Source organism: Mus caroli, unplaced genomic scaffold, assembly GCF_978045245.1.
Source record: "Mus caroli unplaced genomic scaffold, Mus_caroli_1 scaffold_8, whole genome shotgun sequence".
NCBI classification, from domain to species: Eukaryota; Metazoa; Chordata; class Mammalia; order Rodentia; family Muridae; genus Mus; species Mus caroli.
The window spans coordinates 83,209,513-83,233,026 of NW_028227263.1; the positions used below are offsets into that span (position 1 = coordinate 83,209,513).

The following is a 23,514-nucleotide window of genomic DNA, read 5'->3' on the forward strand; positions in this document are numbered from 1 at the left end:
AGAATGGGAATGGGTGGGTAGGGAAGTGGGGGGCGCTATGGGGGACTTTTGGGATAGCATTGGAAATGTAATTGAGGAAAATATGTAATAAAAATATTAAAAATCAAAAAAAAAAGAACAAAGGAAAATTGAGACAGTTACAGAACAGGAAATTTAGAAATGTTTTCCAGGACCCAAAGGGGCTATAAAAGAGATATATTTTTTTCTTTGCTCTCTGTGTTTTTCTGTCTCTCTCTGTCTATCTCTCTCTGTGTCTCTGTCTCTCTGTCTCTCTCTCTCTCTCTGTATGTGTGTGTAGGCACACATATGCCTACAAATCTATAGCTCCATATCTACCTGCTGAAGACTCAAGCACATATGCATCAAATACTCTATAGACTGTGCTGTATAGAACATTACTAAGTATGTACATATAACAACAACATATAACATTACTCAGTATAGTTGTTTAAGTCTAAAGGTTTAAAGGCTGTGGGAGATGTGCAAAGGCTCTGTGTAGACACTGTCACTTTATATAAAGGATTTGAACATCTATGACTTGTGATATTTGAGCGGGGGGTGCTGGAACCAGCCCTTCTGACATGGGGACAACTGTACACTGTGCACACTGTATGTGGCAAGACACACACAGAGGGCCTGCTTCACGTTCTGTCACCGTTGTCCTAGCAACGCTTCTTTCCTTTCCAGCTGCAATTTGTTCCAGTTTGTTCCTTCCATATAGAAGAATCTTTCAGAGATTATCAACAACTTGTGCTCAGTTCCCAGAGCCCAGCTCTGTGAGCTGTGACCTCTGGGCCCCAGAGATCAGAGCTCCAGCTGAGCAGTACTCCTTCTTCCCTCTCCACAGGTATGGGTCCCCCGACTCTGTAGAACCCCCTCCTCTTTTCTTGTGTGGTAAGAGGGACCACACTCAGGTACTTGCATACTAGGCAAATGCTTTGCCATGGAGCTACAGCTGTGAGATGAAGCTGCCTCCTGCAGGATTTCCTTCCTCTGTGACCTCTGCTCCCTGTTTCTGTTTTTAGCCTTCCATCATTAGCTTGACTAGTTCTCCATATTAAAATATCTCTTTTAAATAACCAAGACATCCTTTACTTTGAAAGGGTTTATTTTATTTTTTATTGGTGTGTGTGTGTGTGTGTGTGCGTGTGTATTAGGAAGGTGTATGTGTGGGGTATGTGTGTGTTAGGGAGGTATGTGTGGTTTGTATGTTCATGCATGTGTGTGCATGCATGTATGTGTCTGCAAGGAGAGGAAATTCAATCCCCCAGCTTTAGAGTTACAGGCAATTATGAGATACCCAACATGGGTGCTGGGAACTGAACTAGGCACTATGGAAGAGCAGGAAGTATTCTTAACCACTGAGCCATCTTTCTAGCTCCCTGAGGCATCTTTGTTTTTCAAATGATATATGTATTCCATGGCATGGTTAAGATCCTCTCCTCCCTCTCCCTCTCCCTCCCCCTCCCCCTCCCCCTCCCCCTCCCTCTCCCTCTCTGTGTGTGTTCAGAGTAGAAATTGAGAGCCAGTATTAGTTAGCTAATGCCACCCCCCCTCCTGTGACCTTTTAAGCACCTTTCCAGACTTCCAGTGAGAAGCCAGCCTTCTTCGGTGGAACTTTCTGTCAGCCAGCGGAACTAAGAAGGCTCTTGTGTATCCTAGTGTGGGAGACTATCAGAGCCAGACACGATGGGAGCTTATTGGCCTCAACTGGACCTAGAGTAAATAGGCTTTTGTGTAAGAGAACCCCACAGGCTAGCCATTTGTGCTAATTCACCCTCCTAGCTCATGGAAGTCAGATGAGGATTTGTGTGCTAGCTTTCCTGGACTGGGGGCTCCTGTGAGGCAGGGGCCTGGCTCCTGTGGACGAGCAGATCCTGCAGAGTGCCCTGAGAACACACATCTTTGTACCAGACAGACCTAGGCTCAGGTCCTCACTCTGTCACTGGCTGTGCCAAATTCCACTATTCTCATCTATCAGATGAAGCTTTTGATTTCTCACTCACTGGATCCCACTGTGGGCAGGAGGATGTACCATGCCCCGTGGAGCCATTCAGTTACAAGGTGGGGGGTGGGGCAGGTTACCACAACCTTCATCACTACCCCAGTGCTGGGCATGGGGTGTAACATACAGTGGGCACTGGACACATGGCTGCATCTGAGTCTTGGCACAGTTCTGTGCCTGAGAGAGGTCCAGGATGCTGTCCTCTTCCCAAAGAGGGAAGAACATTTCTTCAGTTCTACTCCATGGAAATCAGAAAAGCACAAACCAAATTCTGTCACGCGTACAGCTGTATCTTCTTGTTTAGCCCCACAGCCCCTGGTGATTACCTGTCAGAGACCTCATCAGTTTTCATCCATGTAAGGAGTGTTCTAAGCATTTGCAAAAGCTAATCCTGGGATTCACATTTCCTCTAAGGGGAAAAAAATACTTACCCCTTTAAACAGGTATGTACAACATAAACGCCAGAAAGACCTTTTTTTTTTTTTTTTATAGCCCTGGCTGTCCTGGAACTCACTTTGTAGACCAGGCTGGCCTCAAACTCAGAAATCTGCCTGCTTCTGCCTCCCGAGTGCTGGGATTAAAGGCGTTCACCACCACGCCCAGCCCATAAAGACTTTTAAAATCTATTTTATATTATTATTATCATTGCTGCTATTATTATTGTTATTATTATGACTACTACTATTACGATTATTGTGTGTGTGCATGCTGCACTGGCCTGCACTTGGAGCGTAGAGGACAGTGGTTTGGAGTCGGCTCTCTCCTTCTACCTTAAGTGGGTTCCCGGTCACTTTTACCTGCTGAGCCATCTCACTGGTTTCACGATGATTTCCTCTGATGGCCTCTTGTCAGCTACATGGAAATGGGTGAGCAAATAAGTGGACCAACTCATGCTTTACAAACATGTCCATTTTATTGTTTAGGCATCAAAACTTCTCTGTATCAAGTAATGGAGAAGCCATGTCACATGGGTTACAGAGCTATTTTTTTTTTTACTTGAAATAATCTTTCATAAAAGAAAGAAATTAAATACTGTTTTTCTATACAAAAGTGCAGTAGTCATTACTGGAAGTTTTCTAAAATGAAAGCAAGGTTCACTACATATTGCAAAAATTGGTTCAGTGCTTTAATACTTTACAAAGGAACGACCCCATCACCTTAGACAGCTCTTACAATGGGTTTCTTCACCAACAATGGACCAGATGGAAGAGAAGACTTATACGGACTTAGCATAAACACTCACATGTGGGTAGAAAGGATTTCGAACAGCGTGGTCAAAACACGATGGTTTATGTCCCAGTTTGCCTTAGTGTTTGCCTTTGCCCATGATAACGAAATAAACAGAAAGCAAAGCAATCTGTTTCAGGTCAGTCAAACAGGAGGGAGGGAGGGAGGGAAGGAGGGAGGGAGGGAGGGAGAGAGAGAGAGAGAGAGAGAGAGAGAGAGAGAGAGAGAGAGAGAGAGAGAGAGAGAGAGAGAGAGAGAGAGAGATTTTTTCAAGGTTAAATGATCCTTTAAAGGAACTAGGCAAATACAGGGCAAGGAAGTCCTTTGTTATAGTCAGCTTCAATATCCCCAGTTACAAAGAGGCTTAACTGGTTAAAAATGGAGGTGGGTAGGGTGCAGGCTCTGTAGATGAGGCAGTGATGGGTTACCAAGCTTAGTCCCTGCTTGGACTCAGTTGAGCCTGCTTTCTGCTCCTAAGTGTTTCTTTATTTATGTCACTGAGGGTCCAGTGTGTGCCACCTGGGGTTGTAGCAGAGCTGAGCTCCGTGGACTGTATAGTGGCTCTGTTGGAGACAGGTTGGTCTTTGTGCACATGGCTGGTCTGTTTTGTATGCTCATGCCTACACAATAGTTGGGGTCGTGAGTGAGTGCTGACAAACTGCTCCACTCTTCCTGCCAAGTCTTACTTTGAACTCTGATGTGCTCACACAGAGGCCAAGAGCTGGGCAGCTCCTAGGTACTTGCCAGGGAGCCCAGTATCCCCTGGGAAGCCACTTCTCTTTGTTGTCTTGGCAGGAGCAGGGGCCCAAGCTGTTTGGGCAGCAGTGAAAGAAATATATATTTGTCAATTCAAGTATGGGGACACACGTGTATGTGCCATTTGCACAGCTAGACAGATGTAGAGGTGATTTATGACGGATGTCATGCTCAAGAGGAACCCTAAAGTATAGCATCCAGGAGATGAAGGCAAGAACCACAGAAGAGGGTTAAAGAGAACACAGTCACAAGAAGATGAAGGTCCAGTGAGCAGCTTGTAACAGTATTTTGCCAGTGATTCTTAGAGGAAAGTGAGTTTGGCCAAAGGACCAGGAAGTAAACAGTGTGGTTAGGTAGCTGTGAAAATACCTGGCAGAGGGAGCAGGCTTGGAAAATGGCTCTCCTAGGTGGGTGAGGTCGCCTGTCAGAGCAGGACATCTCCATTCGAGTCCTGGGCCCATGGAGGTGTGTGGCTTGGCTCTGTCCTTCCAGTGCACAGTCAATATCAAACCCATGGAGTTCCAGGGGGCCTTGTCTCTCACCTCTGCCCCAGATCATCAAAGTAATCAATTCCTTCTCTCCCACTGAACTGCATTTTGGTGACTGGAGAATGGATCCTTCATCTGGGCTAGGAGATCCGTGCCACTGTGTCTGGGACAGGAAGGACAGAGGGATACCTAGGAACTAACTAGAAAGGCTTCTTTGGAATGATCGGGGTCTCCAATGACATCATAGCCTGTATGATGGGGCTCCCCACAGTGCATCTCAGTCCATGAGCTGCGCAATACGGACTGTTCTCACTTCTGCTAGACCCAAAGCGCCCCCTTGCCCCTTTGCAAACAGCAGAGTCCACCACGAGGAAGGGCTGGCAACAGGAGCCGCTCAGAGTCTGACGGTGACCACCGATGCCATCAGTGATAAGCTATCATATCTAGTAACTTGGTATCTCCAATCTAGACGAGCCAGGCCACCTAACCAACCTATAGTTTTTAGATGGAATGGAAGCAGAAAAATCAGGACTCAGTGAAGGATGAGGCCATCATTTTGTGGTATATCAAACTAGTGATTTATTTCTTTTCTTTAACTGGTATTTATTTTATCTAGTGCTTGGAGTGTGCCAGGCACCGCTGTAGGCACCAGAACACAGCAGTGAACAAGACACACGAGAAGTCCTGCCTACATGGAACTTACATTCTACAGGGGCCTGGGGTCTATGATGTATTGAGTAAACAAGCGGTTAATTCACACAGTGATCAGCGGCTGGGAGAGGGAACGGAACACAGTCTGAAGGGTGGGATGCATTAGCCTCTTCAATAAAACAGTTGGAGAAGGCCTTGCCGAGGTGGTGGTGAAGCAAAGATGAGGGGACAGTGACGAATAGAAGAAATAACATGCAAAGGTCCTGGGGCCCAAGGGTGCCTGATAATTGTAGTTGGTCCAGACTCTGGCTACGAGCATAATTGGGCTGGGCAGGCTTTTGTAAGGTCTTAGCTTTTACTATGCTATGGGAAACTGCATTTCATGGAAAGCCATCCATCAGAATGTGGAAAGATATTCTGAACAGAGCTGATGTCACTGCTTGTTCTTAATATATTACCAGGTTGCTTTGGTTTTGGTTTTGGGCAGGTTCCACTTATATTCATCCTTAAAACCAACTAAAATTTTCAGCTTATGTCAGATAGAATATATATATATATATATATATATATATATATATATATATATATATACATACATATACATATATATATATACACAACATACATCCTTGAACTACTCTTTGGAGGATAAAAGTATAGAGGTGTGCATTACTTCATATATACAAAATTAGGATTTGTGATCTTTGTTTTTAAAGTTTTGCAAAATTATTAGAAATAGTCACATTATTGATTGGAGATGATGGCTTCTGTGCTTGTCCTGTAAGTTACATATTGCATATCCATATAGATCATGCATTCTTGCAGATGCCAAGGCATCTCTGTAGGGTGACCCCTTCATTCTTCTCTGCTGGCAGTAGAGTGGGAGTCAGGCTGGGTCTTTAGGGGAAGCATCAGCCTGTGTAGTGCTGACATATCTCACCCCATGTTGGGAACTCTCACAGATTATCTTGTCTCTCATTGGGAGGTGTCATGAGAATCTTGTATCCTGGTCTTCCTTAGCAGCATTCCTCACAGTGCCGGTCTGTTTGGGGTGAGATACCCCCAACATCACTGTGGAGTATATATGGCCTTTATGATGAATTTCCTTGGAGCTAGTCTTGTGAGAACAAGGTAAAACTTCAGAACCAGGACTTAGGCCAACAGAACACTAGTTCTGCCCAGTAAACCTGGGCAATAGGCAGGATCTGAAGTCAACAAGGAGGAAGCTGAGGTCCCTGCCCTGAAGACCTGCATCTGCTGGACCAGTGACATCTTTGATAGCAAAGAGGGCAGGGTACTCAGTGGTCTTGAGCGCTGCTACTTTAAAACTTTTGGGAAGGGCCTGCCTGCTTCCTGGTGCCAGGAGTACTGGCCACATCTGGGTTTTTCACAGTGTTTCTCTTCAAGGGCCAAGAACGGGAGACCCTGGTGCTCTGTCCACACTCCTCTATATCAAGGGGATTAAGGTCAGAGCTGGCTCACTCAGACACTGCTTCTAGGGCTTCTAGTAAGTGGGAAAGTACTCAAAGAACACACCTGAGGTAAGCCTTCTGCCTGTACCTAACGATAGAGACTCTCACACAACGGAACTGGAACAGTCTCCTTTTTTTTTTCCTCCACAAATTTTCCAACACCAATATCTATAATCCTGACCCTCTCCTTGTTTTATTGGATTTGTTTGTCTCGTTTTGTTTTTAACATATGCTAAGGGAAGGTGGTGTCTTAAAAGCTGGCCCTGTTCCAGAGACTTGGGTGTGGGGACTGCATGGGGGAACCCCACACCCTGAGGCCTGTACTCAGATGGATTCTTTTATCTTCTGTCACAGGAGCTACTTATGACAATAAGCTACCAGAATTTCTAAGCTAAGAGATTTTTGGAAAACTTTATCTTCGTAAAACAATAGGTTCAAGTAGCACTGGATACTCACAGGTAAGGAAGCGGGCACAGTTACTTAGTGACAAAGTTTTCATTAATAGGAATGACTGCAGCACCACAAACCCATACACAGAAAAAAACCAAAACCAAAAAAACCAGAAAAACAGAACCAAACCAACCAACCAACCAAAACCTCAGTTAAAAAGAAGCTCTTAACACAGTCCTGGTTTCAGAGGGCCCACATAAAATCTCAGACTCCGCAATCACTGTGTAGCCCTGCTCACCTCCAGTTCCTCTTCTAAGGGACAACTCTGTGAAAACAAGGGTGCAAGATATTGCTCTGTGGTGCATTCTGAGAATCATATGAAAATAATTTCTATAGTACCGTTTAAAGTTGGCCTGTCAAACTTGAACATAACAGCACATAAAGTCTATAAAGAGATCGGGCTGGAAAACTAGTCCATTCATTCTCGGGCAAGGCATGTGAAGGAAATGTGAAGTTAATTCTGATGTGATCTCCACAGGGGTTTACAAATAAAGGGGATTCTTTTGGACATTGGATGTTGCTTAGAAATACCCAAAACTCTCAGAAAGTATGGGTGGAGCTGATGGGGAGCCCTACTTACTACTGGCACAGGCAGTGTCTCTCAAGCTGGGCTTGCCACCTTCTTCTTCCTTGATCCACAGAGAGCTGCCAAGTCAAAGAGGGCTGTAAGGGAACTCAGCCCACCCGCTCCTGTCTCCAGTCACTAAGCCTGGCCAGGGAGCACGAGAGCCAGCTCTTTTGAGGATCACGAAGCACAGAAGCCACTCGTTCACATTGCACGACCCTTCTCACTTACCCTGGTTTAATACTGCACAGAAGGCAATGGCTAGTCTTAAACACTGGGACTGTTTGGATTAGGTTCCCAGCTGGTACCCCACCTTATTTAGTCCAATGAGACCAAGCGGAGGGGCCTGGGGTCCTTTATTTGGCCAGATTAGTAGGACTACATTCTGGGTCTATGCCCTTGGTTCTTCTGCACGGCACATTCATCATAAGATGGAAGAGGGAGAAGTAACCTGGCCACGAAGGAGATCAGAGTCTGCCATCATGCTTCAAGAGTACACAGCCACTGTCCTGTTTGGGAGGGTTTCCTCTATGACAACAAACTACGTTAATTCTCAATTTACCCTGTTTATTTATTTATCTATCTTCTCTGGCAGAGTGCATGAGAAAGATAAAGGATTTGTATAGCCAGCCATTTTAATATCACAGTATGAGAAAGACAAACACGAATGTCTACTTCCAGTGTATAAGGACTGGGCTTCTGAATGGACACGAGAATATTCGTCAGGTTGCTTCGAGAGTTGAGCTAGAGTGCTGTGCTGGCCAGAGGCTTTTGTGACCTATAGCTTTGGTGGGCGAAGCAGCTGCTCAGGTGTCATGTTCAAAAGAAACTGTCCCCCACTCCTCAAAGCTGCCACAAACCCTCTCAGCAAGAGATTTTTTGAGAATCAATTTTTCTTTCCAAGTAAAAGGAGAAACCCCAGTATTCTCAGGAACATGAATATTAGTAATCCCCACACATTTAAAGTATCGTGTTCAGCACGAAAAGTAAGACTTTGAAAAGGACTTCTTAAAGATTCTATTTAATAAATAACTTTGATTTAAGGAACCACTTTATGCAAAACTTGAATACATTACTGAAGACTCCTCAGCCTGTGGAATAATTAAAAACAAAAAAGAAATTACTCACAGGAGATACTCAGTTGTTTTATTATAAGTTTCCAAACAAGTAAAAAAAAATCCCTCCCCATCTTTTGAAAATTTTATTTATTTATTTTTGCTTTTGCTGCTCTGGATGTCAGTGGATGAAGCATCCTTTCAGGAGTTGGCTCCAATGAAGGTATAGCCCAGCTCCTGTGCTTTCTGAGGATAAGCAGGTGCTTTCTCATTTTAGGGCTATCAGGGGCTAGTCTAAAGCTCTCACAGGCGTGAAAGTATTGTCTCGTTAGCGAGAAGGTTACCCATCTCCTCCATATGTCCTGGAAGCAAGCTCGCTAGCTCTTTAGTGAGGACTGGCTCCTCAGTGTCCTTGGCCAAGAACAGTGGTCTGCAGAGGTAATCTTGGACGGAAGAGGCTGCATATTGCTGCTCAAAACAGGGTAGCTAAGGACACATTATTATTATTATTTTTAAATTTTCCTCAAGAAATGTAGGAGGCACCAAAAAGGAGACTGCTCGGAGACTTGGCTGCTCCCTCAGTGTGGCATGGAGCCAGGAGCAGGGCCGCTCTGGGAAGGGTCTCCACCAGCAGAGAGCCCTTTAACCCGGCTGAACCCTGACAGAGGCAGGTGGGGTAGGGGTGGTTCCCTTCCCTCCTGGCCTCTCTCAGCCCCTGCCCTAGGGAAGAAGGCTAGGCTGGGTTCAAAGCAGCCCAATGGGCTGACACAGTGACCAAGGGGTCAATTCTGTCCCCTCCTCTGCGGCACGGATGTGATCACACCTCCTAAGGGGCCCTCCAGTGACAGTTCATTCCATATCTTCAAAGGAGATATGACCAGTCTATCATGCTGGCTCATAGGTGGGCCGGTCCGATTGTGGGTTCAGGACCCCGCTTTTTTTGCACCCCAAGTGTCTCTGGGAAGCCCCTGTCACCTGAGCTGCCCGGCACTGGGAGCGATCGCTACACCTCACCGTGCCCTGAGAGGTAGGTTGTCCGGTGCCCATTCTGTGGTCGCCCGCAGCTTGGACGGCAGTGTGAATGTTGCTCGAGCGGGAGGGGTGGGGGAAAAGAGATAGGGGGTGCTGTGGGAGGAGGGTTTGCTTATGAAATGGAGGTGGGGAGTCCTAAAGGGCCAGCGTCAGCAGGTAGCAAGGTGACTGCTGGAGGTCTCCAGGGACCCAGGTGGGAAGCAGGTGGGAGCTGCAGAGGAAGCTCCACCTCAGGCCAGGCTGCGCGTTTGCTTCTACACCCTGCGTGCTACCAACTGCAGGCAAGTGACCGCTACTTGGAAGAGGTCAGTCCCTAGGTTAGGAAAAAAAAAAGCATGTAAAACACTCCCTTCTAAAAACAAAGGGCTGCGATTTTCTTTATTTCTCGTATAGAGGAACAAAAATACTCTTGCAATGGCTATTGAGTTTCCACAGGTACGAGGCAGATGCTAGGCTAGCACACCCACTTCCAACAGTATGACTTGTTTCCTATCCGTCTACTACCTGAGTGGCATCAGTGTAGGTTCAGGCACCATTAGGAACGTTTGACCAAACACGTACACAGCACTGATCGAGGAGGCGCCGGCCCTTGGGCTGACCAGAGCAAGTAAAAAAAGACCCACAGGATGGAAAAAGCAGTCCTGGACGGCTCAGGGTCGCGCCGCCCGCGCCTCGCGCCGCCGCCGCAGCTCCTCTCGGTAGCAATAGGAGCAGAAGTGCTCGGTCTCCGCGCGCCCGTAGAACGCGCAGTTCTCCCGCTGGCAGCGCCGCTGAGCGGGCCCCGGGCCTCCGCGGCCGCACTCAGCGTTCGAGCGCGCGGCCGGCGCGTCGGCGTCGGCGAACTCCAGCCCGTCGCGGGCTGCGCCAAAGCCGTTGCTGTAGGTCTGCGACTTGTGCTCCGCGGGCCCCGGGGCGTCCGCTCCGCCGGGCGCCAAGGACTCCACCGTATTGACGGTGCGCATCGCGCTGCGCGCTGGGCTGTAGCTCTGAGACCACAGCGAGCGGTTCTGCTGCGGGTACGTGGCGCACGGCCGTAGCGCGCCCACGGTCGGCGCGCACGCCTCGTCCCGGGCCGCCGCCTGCACGTGGATGACGCTCTGGCGCGCGGGCGCGGGCGGGCTGCGGCCGGGAGTCTGTCCGCCCGTACCGGGAGCCGCGCGCCGCGCGCCGCCGCCCGGACCCGGGGATGCCGCGCCGCCCGCCGCCCGAGCCGCCCGTGCGCTCGCTCCAGTCCCGGGGCTCGGCCGCTCCTTGAGCTTGAGCACCAGCTGCGTGGGCGGCGCGGCTGGCGGGCCGGGCGAGGCGCGCTCCGGGCCCGGCGCACCTTCGGCCTCTGGCCTGCGCGCCGGCCGCTTGGCCGTGGCGGTGGCCGTGGCTGCGGCGGCAGCGGCCGCAGCGTCCCGCCGCCGCTGTTCTTGCTCCGCGCTGAAGCGCTCCTGCGCGCTGGTCAGGTAGTAGCCGATCATCTCCTCGTGAAACTGGTGCCGGTGGCTGGTGAGCAGCAGGCCGGCGAAGATGAATTTGCGCTCGCCTTGCATGGCGGCGCGCAGGATGTTGAGGCTCAGCTTTACGTCCGTACTGTACTTCCAGGCATCGCCTCTTGACCCGCTCCCCTTGTCGGCCGGCGACGCTCCCGACGCTTTGTCCGTGGGCGATGGCGTGGTCTTCTCCGACGGCGAGGTGCTCGCTGACGCTCCCGATTCCTCCTTGCTGCCCTTGCGCGACTTGGACTTTTTCTCCTTGTTGCGCTCGGCGCTGTCGCCGTTTTTACCGTTGGCAGAGTTGGCACGACCCATCTTACCGTGCACCAGGCCGCCTAGCCCGCCCATGTTTTTCTTCAGCTTGATGCCCAGCGTCTTGCTGAAGCTGCCCAGCTTGTTGGCTACGGAGTCCGCGCGCGTCTTGTCCTTGTCCTTGCGCTGTTTCTCCTTCTCCTTGTCCTTACCATTCTTGCCATTATTGCTGTTGGAATTGCTGCACACAGAATCGCGGTCCGAGTCCAGCGATTCCGCCAGGGACTGTACATCCTCCCCTGCTGAGGCCGTTGGAGACTCTGGCTGTGCAAGGGGAGCCTGTGGGGAGGGAAGGCAGGAAAGGAAGGTTACATACAGAAAAGCTGTCCCCGTGTAGGCCCCAAGAACACAGGTGGAGCTGAGACTGGGATACTGGAGTTTCTTTGTGGGGACTCTGCTGCTGTAGGTGTTGGGGGTGGGGGCTGTCTACAAGAGAGGGATGGAGGCGTTTATGGAATAGGAGCCCACAGAGCACGTAACTGTTGCAAGGGTGGATGGAACACGGCTTCCAGATGTTGACAGAATGCTCTGTAGGGACCTCAAACTTCAGTGCCATCCTTTGAGGGAGGATGCATGAACTTTCTCTTGGAATTCACAGATACCCGAAAGTCTAGAATCCTGAGTGGATGAATAGAGCCAGAATGCCCATAACTTAGCTGGTGTCCTCAGTGTATTTTATAGAGAAACACTAGGTCCACACTTTGGCCTTCCTCCATGGTCAGACTACTGGCACCATTAGAAACATGTTTCAGATCTCCGTGTAAAGGCAGAGGGCAGCAAGGAAGACAGCATCTCTCCCACACAGATGGTTCACCTACTTATTCCAAGCAGGGGCTACGCACCTGGCCCTAAACCCTGTTCTTCATCTTGGACCCACCACTCCCTTTACCCAGCTATGACATGTTACTTCAGGGGTTCCCTTCTCTTACTACAAATGGAATGCTAAGCTGAGAAGGATGCTGGAAATGGCTTCCAGTGAGGATGTGGGGTCTTGTGCGACGGCACTAGTGAAGGAATGCCATGGAGAATAACCTGGACGACACTACCTGGGGGCAGCCAGTGAGGAGGGTGAGACCATGCAGAGCATGGCTAGGCCAATCTCTGGGATAGCTGGCAAGCCTGAGAAGGCTGTGGGAGGAGGTAATGCTGGGTAGGCAGCTGCCATAGGTTCTCCAAAGAGGGAGCTTCCTGTGAGGAGAGTCATTGGAAAGACAGCATCTCTCCAGCCTGCATCTGGGTGTGTCAGGAACTAGTACATTCCTGGGCAGGCTTTTTCTGCTCTTTAGAGGAGAAGCGAGAAGCCATTGCTCCTCACTTTATTTTTTTCCTCTGCTCAAGCAGGTTCCAGAAGGATGAGCTGCTGTGGCTAGGTTAGTAGAAGCAAGGCTGGCAGACCTGTGCTGACCACCACCCAGGCACAAATCCCTCCTTTCACTTGGGTTTGGAGAGAGTGTTGAGTTTTAGGTTGGCTTGCCGGGGATGGTAAAGAGTGTCAGCTTCAAGGTTGAAACAGGGAAAGGGGCCCCAGTAAGAGAGGGGCCTTGGCTGTGTGCCCTTTAGTAGTGGGGTTGTCTGCTGAGCTTTGTACTTGATATGGAGGTCACCAAGGTCTGGCCATGCATCCTGCTCTTTGTAGGGAAAAAATGTGCTCAGCTGGAAGGTACTGATTATGGATCTAGGGCTGCTGCCATTGCATACCACGTAGGTGCTACAGAGCATCATCCTGGGGCACAGTGGCACCTTCCAGCATGAGAGAGGCAAGATTCTGATTGTCACTGACTGGCTGTCTCTTGTGCCCCAGGAACATGGCGAATCAGAGCCACGTGGGGGCGCCCTACTTGGATGATGTCCAGGTGAAGCGGAAGTGAGCAATCAGAACAGTGGGGGCAGGAACCATTCAGCGGGATGTCTCCTTTCAGTACTTTGAATCCGCTGGATACATAAGTAAACGGATGTCAGGGAGGACCAATTATTTGCAAGCAATTTTCACAAATCCCTTCCCTTGGGAGTTCCCTCCCAAGATTATGAAAACATCAGTCACAAACTTAAAAAGAATCTCTCAGCATCTGCAAGCAGGGGCAACCCCCCTCCCACCCCTGGGATGGGTCCGCGGCTCTCCGCCTTCTGCTAGCTCCACCAGAGGCCACCTCCGCCTCAGGGAGGGGAAGGGCGCGCGCTGAGGACTAGCGCTGTTGGTTCCCTAGATTTTCTAAGGATCCACACACAGTTATAATTAATTCTGCTCTGCCGCGGCACATTTTGTTCCGATCTCAGCAGAGATAGTTTTGTGTTTTGACTTGCCTACGGTTTGCTTTGTGAGTGGGTGTGTTTATTCCTCTCCTGCTGTGTAAAATAAGAGGTGGAGGGGGGTGGGGGAGAGGGAGGGCCCCTAATACGCGCCCGCCTCCCACCAGGAGGAAGTGTTTGGACTAGGAGTCAGAGTAGCTGGGTCAGGTTCTGGGGCATGAAGGTGTGGGACCTCCCTGAGGCGTGGAGCCGAGCGCTGCGTGGGGGACATTCGGGAGGCACAGCATTGCCCGCACCGCGCAAAGCAGCTGCTGCCGGGTCACTGGGTGGGGCTTCGTGTACTCAGGCTCACCCGGGTCTCGGAGGGGATGCGGATCCACGTCACATTCATGTAGCTGTGTAGAAGGTTCAGCTTGGCTTCTAGGGACAGGATGAGGCTGACAAAAGAACACCCAGTGAGAAGCTCCGGAGGTGGCAGGAGCTCACTCGCGTGCAATCCTCTCCCTGCCCTTTAGTCCCCAAAACCCCAACAGGAGTCCTGTCACCACCACCCTCCCGCAGGGTGTTGAGGTCGGGGCTGGACTGCAGGGCAGGACTGACTTACTTGGCTAACCGGGCATTGTCGTTGTCATCTTTCCCCCATTCCCAGTCCTTTCCCGGGTCCACTGCAAAGTGCAAGGGCAGCAGCTTGTGTTCCGAATCCGTCAGAGGGATCACAGCTGAAACAGAAGAAGAGAGAGGCATGGTGACAGGCAGCTCTCCTGCCTGCCAGGAGGCTGGAGGCACCAGCAGAGTTCAGAGCTCAGAAATTCAAAAATAGCTGTCCCAGGGCAGGTGACCCAATGGAGACAGAAGGTAGACTCAGAACCTGCATACCACGAATGTTAAGACTACAGGTTTCAAACTCGACCACATCACCATTTTTCTATAATGTAGGCGAAGAGCAAGCAGGTGGAGGCATCACCTGGACTGACAGGGTCTCTTTCTGTTAGAGGGCAGGCATCTCTCTGCGTGTCAGGATGAGAAAAAGCTATGGCTGCTTTTGCTATTTCTGAAGAAAGACCCAGGTGGGTGTGGTGAACCACGGAAGGCCACTTTTGGATGGCCTGCTCCTTGCCTCCATTTCATCTCAGGGAAGGGCAGAATTTGCAAGTTGGGAGAGGTGTGTGCTGAGCTCTGCAGGCAAGACTGGAGGTGGGGGCTGCCCCCCCCCCCCAGCTCATCTGCGTAGGACCAGGCAGCAGGCTCCTACAGAAAGCATCTAGTGACAAGTCCAGGGGAGGCAGTGTTGGCCTAAAGCCCCATTTAAAAGGGGAGCAGAGAGGGAGCCTTCTGTGGCGGCGGCGATTAGGTGGGGGAGTTTGGCCTGTTACTTCTCAGAGGAGCTGGTTCACCACAAAGCATCTGGACAGAGGCACACCAGCCACCGAGCTCAGTACGGGTGGGGTCAGTATGTACCTAAGGGTGTACTGAGATCTGATAAGAGTTCCTGAGGGATCCCTGCTCCTAGCAAATGGAATCCTTAATGTCACATCTGCTTTCTCCTCAGGGTGTTGCCAGGGGTAGTGAACAGGAAGAAGTGTGGCGATGGTTTCCAAATTCCACCTTCCTAATGAGTACCAGTCTCCTTTCTGTCACTCCGCTCAGGATGCCCCACCCCTCTGGAGTCTCACCACCGCAGAGAAGCCCAGCTCAGGGCCTCTGGCAGCTGCTTTGTCCCTTTGCTTGCCCGTAGCCTATGATTCATACTAGCAGTGCTATGGCAAGAACAAAAAGGCAAACAAAACACAGAAAATCCAGGAGCCAATACTGCAAAGTTGAGAAATTAGATGCGACTCAATGCTGCCCTCTAGTGTTTCTAAAGAGACTGTGAGTGCAAACTGCTTCCTCCCCACCCCCCCTTTCTTCCCACCTAAACAGATGAAAGGCAGTTTTGTGGATCACCAGCCAGTTTAGGGGTTTTCCTTGTGTGTGGCCAGCAGTGGAGCACTGTAGGTAAGGTCTGACGGGGGAGGGGACTGGGACATCTCATTCTGCTTTGATGTGGCTTTCCTTTCCAGGGCCGAGCTCAGCCTGTCTTGTAGGTCAGCAAACACACATTGAGGCTTTGGCGTGGCTTCCTACCGGTGACTGGGGGCAGCAGAAGTGATCCTTAGGAACACTGCATCCCAGACTCACTAGAATTGTGTCCCCTAGGGATCTGTACTTCATACAGAGGGCCAACGCAAGGGTCCTGAATCAGGATGGAGGATTACGTTGTAAATATGCATCCCCGTGGATCTTGAAATCAAGGTGTTTTGGAAAAGATTATTATAGAGGATAATAACTTGTCAGAAATAATTCCTGTGGGTATAATTTGGGTGTTCTGGGTTAGGCTGTCTACCCCGTCATGGGCCAGCTGTGACTATACTTTCCATCCTCTTAGCAAGGGGGTGTGGTGGGGAGTGGTTTGCTTAGCTGAATGCACAGGCTGTGAGCAAAGTAATATGGTCAGTTCTGGGCAATATGGCCAGGCTTAGGGGACGTTTCCCTCTCTGCCCATGTCTCCTACACAGACAATGCAAGTATATGACGTCAGGAGCAGGCTCTTGAACCTCATTTGGAGAAGAACTGTCTGCTAACCAGAACTCCAGCACAGGTTTTGTTGACTTGGGAGCCCAACCTGTATGTTGTTAGCCACTATGATTTTGTCTGGTTTCTGATAAATTACCTAAACCAGGACGTCCCAGCTTTCTTACCTTACAGCTACAGCGTGCCTGGGGATTCTTACCCTCAGCAGACAGCCTGGACTGGGTTCCTGGTCTCTCCACTCTGAGAAGACAACTGAAATACATCTGAAGATTCTAGTGCTGGCTGCCTAGAAAGAGCCTGACAGTCTGTCCACTCTCGTGTCTTAGGGTGAAGACTACGTCCTAAGTGAGGGGTGGAGACACATAGCTCATACCTGATCTTTCGAGTATGAGCTGCTGCCTGTTTGAAGGCTGAGGGGAGGTGCAGCCAGGGACATCTCAAAAACAGGCTGTCCTCATGAGCATCAATTGCATTTCATATTTGTCCCGTTGTACATGGAAAAACATCTGCTTTACCCAGGCAAAGAAATGGCGGCATTGTAGGGCACCCCCTGGTGGCAAATGTCAATAACAGCAACAGCTTCCAAAATGGGCCTTAGAGGATTTACTCTTCAGTTTGCTTTGGAAAGAACTCTTTCTTACCTTTAGCCTGTAAGCCTACTACAGCATCTCTAACTGGCCCATGAAGATTTGGAGTTTTCATTCTATGAAACACAATGGATATTTCTGCTTGAGGTGTTTACCATTACAATGAGAAAGCATGGATTCTCAGCATGTCTTTAGCCTACCCCTGAGTGGATGGCTCAGCCAGTCTAAGTGACTCAAATTCGAAGGAAAGAAAAATGCCTCTGAGGGAAGATGGAGACAACTTGGAGGGGTTGACTTGACCCCAGTAGGAAGAACTTAGCTAGATGTGTTATATGCATGAAAGAAGAATGCAAGCCAGTGAAGTTATGCAGGTTCTTCCTCCAGAAAAGAGAAGTAGGAAACCAGTTGGCTCTTACAGGCTCCCATCTATAGGACTGAGCATGGTGTTCACAAAAAGGATGGGTGAGGGGCTAGAGGAATGTTTCAGTTGGTAAACTCTCCTTGCAAACATGAGGTTCAAAACCCAGCACCTATTAAAGGCTAGGTGCAAAAATTCATACCTGTAATCTCAGGGCTGGGGAGCTGGAGATAGGAGGAGCTGGGGCTCGCTGGACAGCCAGTTGAGCTACATCAGCAAAAGACCATGTCTCAAAGTAAAAGGCACAAAGGGACTGAGGAAGACACAATATTGACCTTTGGCTCCCATAAGCATGAGAACATGGGTGCACCCTCCACCTCCCCCAGCCCCACAGAAGATGGGCAAACATCCCAACGTGTGTTCTCTGCAGAGCTTGCGCTCTCTTCTCCACCAAGGAGCAGGAGCGCAAGTTGCAGAGCTCAGGTCCACAAACTCAGGGTACGGTTAGGACAGTGTTCTGTGCTACCAGGAGGGGGTGACCTGCCTTGTGTGTCCTGACAGCTTTCAACATGCTGTAGAGAAAAAAAAGTGTGCCTGTTTCCAGGAACGAAGTGATTTCCTCAGTCTTTTCTGCTTAGAAAAATGACTGACTTTCAGTAAAACAAAACAAAACAAAACAAAACAAAACAAAACAAAACAACCTTTGAGGAAGGAAGAAAGAAACCAACACTCTAATGTGTTGAGAAGACTCTAACACTGGTGCGCAGGCGTGAAGTTCTCTTTTGTTTGAGAAAGCATGACTCCTGCATGCCGTGGAGCTGTTTAATAGATAATTTGAGAATAGAAGTTTTTCTTTCAGTCTTTAAAGACACCACTTCATTATCTTTCACCTTACCTGTTTTATGAAAGTCATTATGATACTAGAGACAACGCTAAAGGGGCCAATTCTCTAAAAAGACACAACACTATGGTATGTATGCTCACGTCTCATATCACGTCAGTGTTAGAGCAGCCCACTCCACTTTATCTGCATCTGAATACCAGTGGGTGCCAACTTAGACACAACCGAGGTGTTGCAGCTATTGGGGACTGAATGTATCCATCTATAATACTGTGGGCACCATGCAGGAATTGATATCTGATTGTAGAGAGAAGAAAGTATCAAAGAGAAGAGCTATAAATAAAACAATAACAGTAAAAAACAAAACCAAAACAAACCCCACAACAAACTAAAACAGATGAAGAACAGTTTTGAGAGAGTCACAGCCAAGGAAAGACTATGAACATCAAGACTGACCAATCATTGTAAAAATGGCTATCTTGCCAAAAGCAATCTACAGATTCAATGCAATCCCCATCAAAATTCCAACTCAATTCTTCAACGAATTAGAAAGTGCAATCTGCAAATTCATCTGGAATAACAAAAAACCTAGGATAGCAAAAACTCTTCTCAAGGATAAAAGAACCTCTGGTGGAATCACCATGCCGGACATAAAGCTTTACTACAGAGCAATTATGATAAAAACTGCGTGGTACTGGTATAGTGACAGACAAATAGACCAATGGAATAGAATTGAAGACCCAGAAATGAACCCACACACCTACGGTCACTTGATCTTCGACAAGGGAGCTAAAAACATCCAGTGGAAGAAAGACAGCATTTTCAACAAATGGTGCTGGCACAACTGGTTGTTAACATGTAGAAGAATGCGAATCGATCCATTCCTATCTCCTTGTACTAAGGTCAAGTCTAAGTGGATCAAGGAACTTCACATAAAACCAGAGACACTGAAACTTATAGAGGAGAAAGTGGGGAAAAGCCTTGAAGATATGGGCACAGGGGAAAAATTCTTGAATAGAACAGCAATGGCTTGTGCTGTAAGATCGAGAATTGACAAGTGGGACCTCATGAAACTGCAAAGCTTCTGCAAGGCAAAAGACACCATCAATAAGACAAAAAAACCACCAACAGATTGGGAAAGGATCTTTACCTATCCTAAATCAGATAAGGAACTAATATCCAATATATATAAAGAACTCAAGAAGGTGGACTCCAGAAAGTCAAATAACCCCATTAAAAAATGGGGCTCAGAACTGAACAAAGAATTCTCACCTGAAGAATACCGAATGGCAGAGAAGCACCTGAAAAAATGTTCAACATCCTTAATCATCAGGGAAATGCAAATCAAAACAACCCTGAGATTCCACCTCACACCAGTCAGAATGGCTAAGATCAAAAATTCAGGTGACAGCAGATGCTGGCGAGGATGTGGAGAAAGAGGAACACTCCTCCATTGTTGGTGGGATTGCAAGCTTGTACAACCACTCTGGAAATCAGTCTGGCGGTTCCTCAGAAAATTGGACATAGTACTACCGGAGGATCCAGCAATACCTCTCCTGGGCATATATCCAGAAGATTTCCCAACCGGTAAGAAGGACACATGCTCCACTATGTTCATAGCAGCCCTATTTATAATAGCCAGAAGCTGGAAAGAACCCAGATGTCCCTCAACAGAGGAATGGATACAGAAATTATGGTACATTTACACAATGGAGTACTACTCAGCTATTAAAAAGAATGAATTTATGAAATTCCTAGGCAAATGGATGGACCTGGAGGGCATCATCTTGAGTGAGGTAACACAATCACAAAGGAACTCACACAATATGTATTCACTGATAAGTGGATATTAGCCCAAAACTTAGGATACCCAAGATATAAGATACAATTTGCTAAACACATGAAACTCAAGAAGAATGAAGACCAAAATGTGGACACTGTGCCCCTTCTTCGAATTGGGAACAAAACACCCATGGAAGGAGTTACAGAGACAAAGTTTGGAGCTGTGATGAAAGGATGGACCATCTAGAGACTGCCGTATCCAGGGATCCATCCCATAATCAGCTTCTAAATGCTGACACCATTGCATACACTAGCAAGATTTTGCTGAAAGGACCCAAATATAGCTGTCTCTTGTGAGACGATGCCGGGGCCTAGCAAACACAGGAGTGGATGTTCACAGTCAGCTATTGGATGTATCACAGGGCTCCCAATGGAGAAGCTAGAGAAAGTACCCAAGGAGCTAAAGGGATCTGCAACCCTATTGTTGGAACAACATGATGTACTAACCAGAACCCCGGAGCTCTTGTCTCTAGCTGCATATGTATCGAAAGATGGCCTAGTCGGCCATCAATGGAAAGAGAGGCCCATTGGACTTGCAAACTTTATATGCCCCAATATAGGGGAATGCCAGGGCCAAAAGAATGGGAATGGGTGGGTAGGGAAGTGGGGGGCGCTATGGGGGACTTTTGGGATAGCATTGGAAATGTAATTGAGGAAAATATGTAATAAAAATATTAAAAATCAAAAAAAAAGATCTGTGTACTGTTATTCCAGAGAAATTAGAGCAAGGCAGAGAAAAATGTTAAAAAACACATACACTCAAACAAACAAACAAAAACCAAACAAACAATCCCACCTATCAGGGAAGCCATGAGAACATCAACAGGGACAATAACAGCAGCCATGTAACAACAAATACATCCCTTCCCACAGCACATTAAAGCTCCCGAGAGCAAAGGCGCGTTTGATACAGAGAAAGGAGGATAAGATTTGGAGCCTACAGTTCAACGGTAGCAGATAAAGCAAAAGGTGAGATCTTTAAAGGGATGAAAGAAAAGCTGCTAATTCTTATTCCAGCAAAGCTCTGAGAGAAAGGTGATCAAAAGGTTTTTCAAACCCAAAGATGCCAGTTTTCCACCTGCTTATCTGCACTGGGGAGTGTGAAAATCTCACAAGAACAAGAAGGAAGGTGTCTCCAGTAATGACTTAGATTTACCTAGAGTGATGGAAATGGAATAAATGAAGGTGAAGTTCAAATTCCCTTTTTTCTTCCTTTTAGTAATTCTGAGATAACCAAATCTCTGCAGCCAAGACAGCAGTACCGGCTTTCATCCATGGTGAGTGTATGTGTGTGTGAGTGTGTGTATATGTGTGTGTATATGTGTGTATATGTGTGTGTGTGAGTGTATATGAGTGTCTGTGTGTGTCTGTGTGCGTGCGTGATGTGTATATTATGTGTGTTTAAGTGTATGTGTGTCTCTGTGTGTGTGTGCATGCATATGTGTGTGTGTGCATGCATATGTGTGTGTGTGTGTGTGTGAGTGTGTGAACAGGTGGTGCAGAGAGTGAGAGGATTCTGGGATGCAGTTTCTTTGCAACCCAGGAAGCAGACAGTATCACTTGAAAATAGAATCTCCTTAAAGAGTCTATCTGTAATCCCTGAATAATCTGGGCAAATAGAGTTACTAAGTACGATTAATCCAAAATAAGACATAGAAGGAAAACAAAAGAACAGGCAGAGCTAGGAGAAAAGACTAGTGAAGATGGTGGCTTTCTCCCATCCTTACCATTCATATAATTAAATACATGTCCAAAGATAATTATTGTTAGATTGGGATTAAAGCAAAACAAGCGAAGGCAGCTCGCACCACTAAACTAATTCCATAATGAATCTAAAGATCTAGGGAGTTTAAAAGACACGCTCTAATACAAAGAGCTAGGGGAAGCCACCCAATATCAGACAAAGAAGAGTTAAGAAAAATGGTTACAAAGCAGAGGACCATTACATAACAGCAAGTGGACCAGTTCTCCAGACAGTCATGTGCAGTAAGTTGCTTGCAAGTTCACCACACATGCACTAGCTGCCATACCTGCATCTCATGGGCCCGTGGGTGCCTGAGCAATGGCGTTCACTCGCTCACTGCCTGTGCTCTTTCTACATGAACACACCAAGGATGGAGTTTAATTCGTAAATTAGTCACAGTAAGAGATTCACAGCAATAACTAATGAAATACAACAGTATAAGATATACTGAAATGAAAGCAACGTGAGTGTGGTCTCACTGTTGACTTTTGGAATTTTCCATTTAATATTTTCAGGCTATAGCTGAATTCAGGTTATGGGAACAACAGTGAGCTGGGGCTGGGGGCGTGCTCTACCACGCTAACAACCATAAAGGAGAAAGGGCAAATATGGTTTTGCTGGACACTTGGCCACCCTTGTCTTAGTAGCTGACATCTGCCAGTCCATTGGTGTGTGCCCTATCCTAAGTCCCACTGGCCCAGAAACACAACATAAGCCTGGAGAGATGCCAGCAGCCGTCAACTATGTGGAGTGAACTGGCCGTGGGCTTAGAAAGGTGGGAGGATAGGAGTGTGCCCAGTTGCCAGCCTCTCCTTCAAGCCCTACCCACCCTTTCCTGAGCTACACAGCAGGTGCAGACACCCAAATGCTTCACCAGGCTTCCTGAGGGATCCGTGCTGGTGCTCTCTGAAGACCCTGGTTGCTGTGTCCAGGTATCTGGTGGATAGAACATTTGGCCAGCATCATTCAACTGAGGCATGCATAGAGAACATCCTATGTAGGGACAAGTGGCACCACCTGCTCTTAGGAGCCAGGAGCTCAGGACTGTCGTTAGGACTGGCCACTCCCTTTACCTGAGGGCATCATTAGCACCACAGATCCTTTCATTTCTGTATGGTTTCCCATGCCACCAGCTTGAGCTGTTGTGGCAGAACACCACAGACAAGGTGGCCTGTAAGCAACTGAGATTTCTTTTCTTCTCAGTCCTGGAGGCTAGAATCCAAGGTCAAGGTACAGGCAGATTCAGTGACTCTTAAGGGTGTGCTCTAGGTATGCAACCTGGTATAGAGCTTGTTAGCCATTAAGTTCATCCACAGGCTCTGGCCTCCTTTCAATCTTTAGTGAAGTTTGTGGGCCAAGAGTCAAGTGTGCCAAAACGTGACAGCCTGGGCTGTAAACTAGAAGCCCTGTTACCCTCACCCTGGCTCCTCTTTCTCCAGCAGGTGGTGGTGGAGTGTGAAGGAGGTGAGGAAGCCACAAGGAAATGTATAAAGATCAGATGAAGTTCTTAATGAGTGGACACAGCCATGTCAAGACCAGTGCCTCAGACCCATGGGGAATTAGCAACATCCCATTGTGTCAGGCACAGAATGGCAACACCTTTCTCTGGTCTAAGTACAGCTCTTTACAAATGACTGGTCAGTGTGTGCACTGTTAAATGCACTGAGAGTTAAAGCATGCCGTCAGGGCTGGAGGTGTGGCTCAGTGGTAGAACACTAGGCCCTGGGTTTGGGTTCTGGCATCGCGTAAAAAAAAAAAAAAAATCCTAATTTGTTGACCTGGAACTACTAAAGCACAGATTAATGTGCTCTGGGTTGCACATCAAATGTA

General features: G+C 48.1%; 1 protein-coding gene across 3 annotated transcripts in view; it reads right to left on the minus strand.

Annotated features, from left to right (window-relative positions):
• Window positions 1-8,594: 8,594 nt before the first annotated feature.
• Otud7a (OTU deubiquitinase 7A) overlaps window positions 8,595-23,514 on the minus strand; it is a 324,086-nt gene continuing 309,166 nt past the window's right edge. For all 3 annotated transcript variants that reach the window (XM_029480173.2, XM_029480172.2, XM_029480170.2), the window contains 3 exons: window positions 14,346-14,460; window positions 14,094-14,178; window positions 8,595-11,773 (listed from right to left, as the gene is read on the minus strand). In XM_029480173.2, the coding sequence (XP_029336033.1) occupies window positions 10,352-11,773; window positions 14,094-14,178; window positions 14,346-14,460 (1,622 nt within the window). In that variant the 3' untranslated portion in view covers window positions 8,595-10,351. The remainder of the gene's footprint in view (window positions 11,774-14,093; window positions 14,179-14,345; window positions 14,461-23,514) is intronic.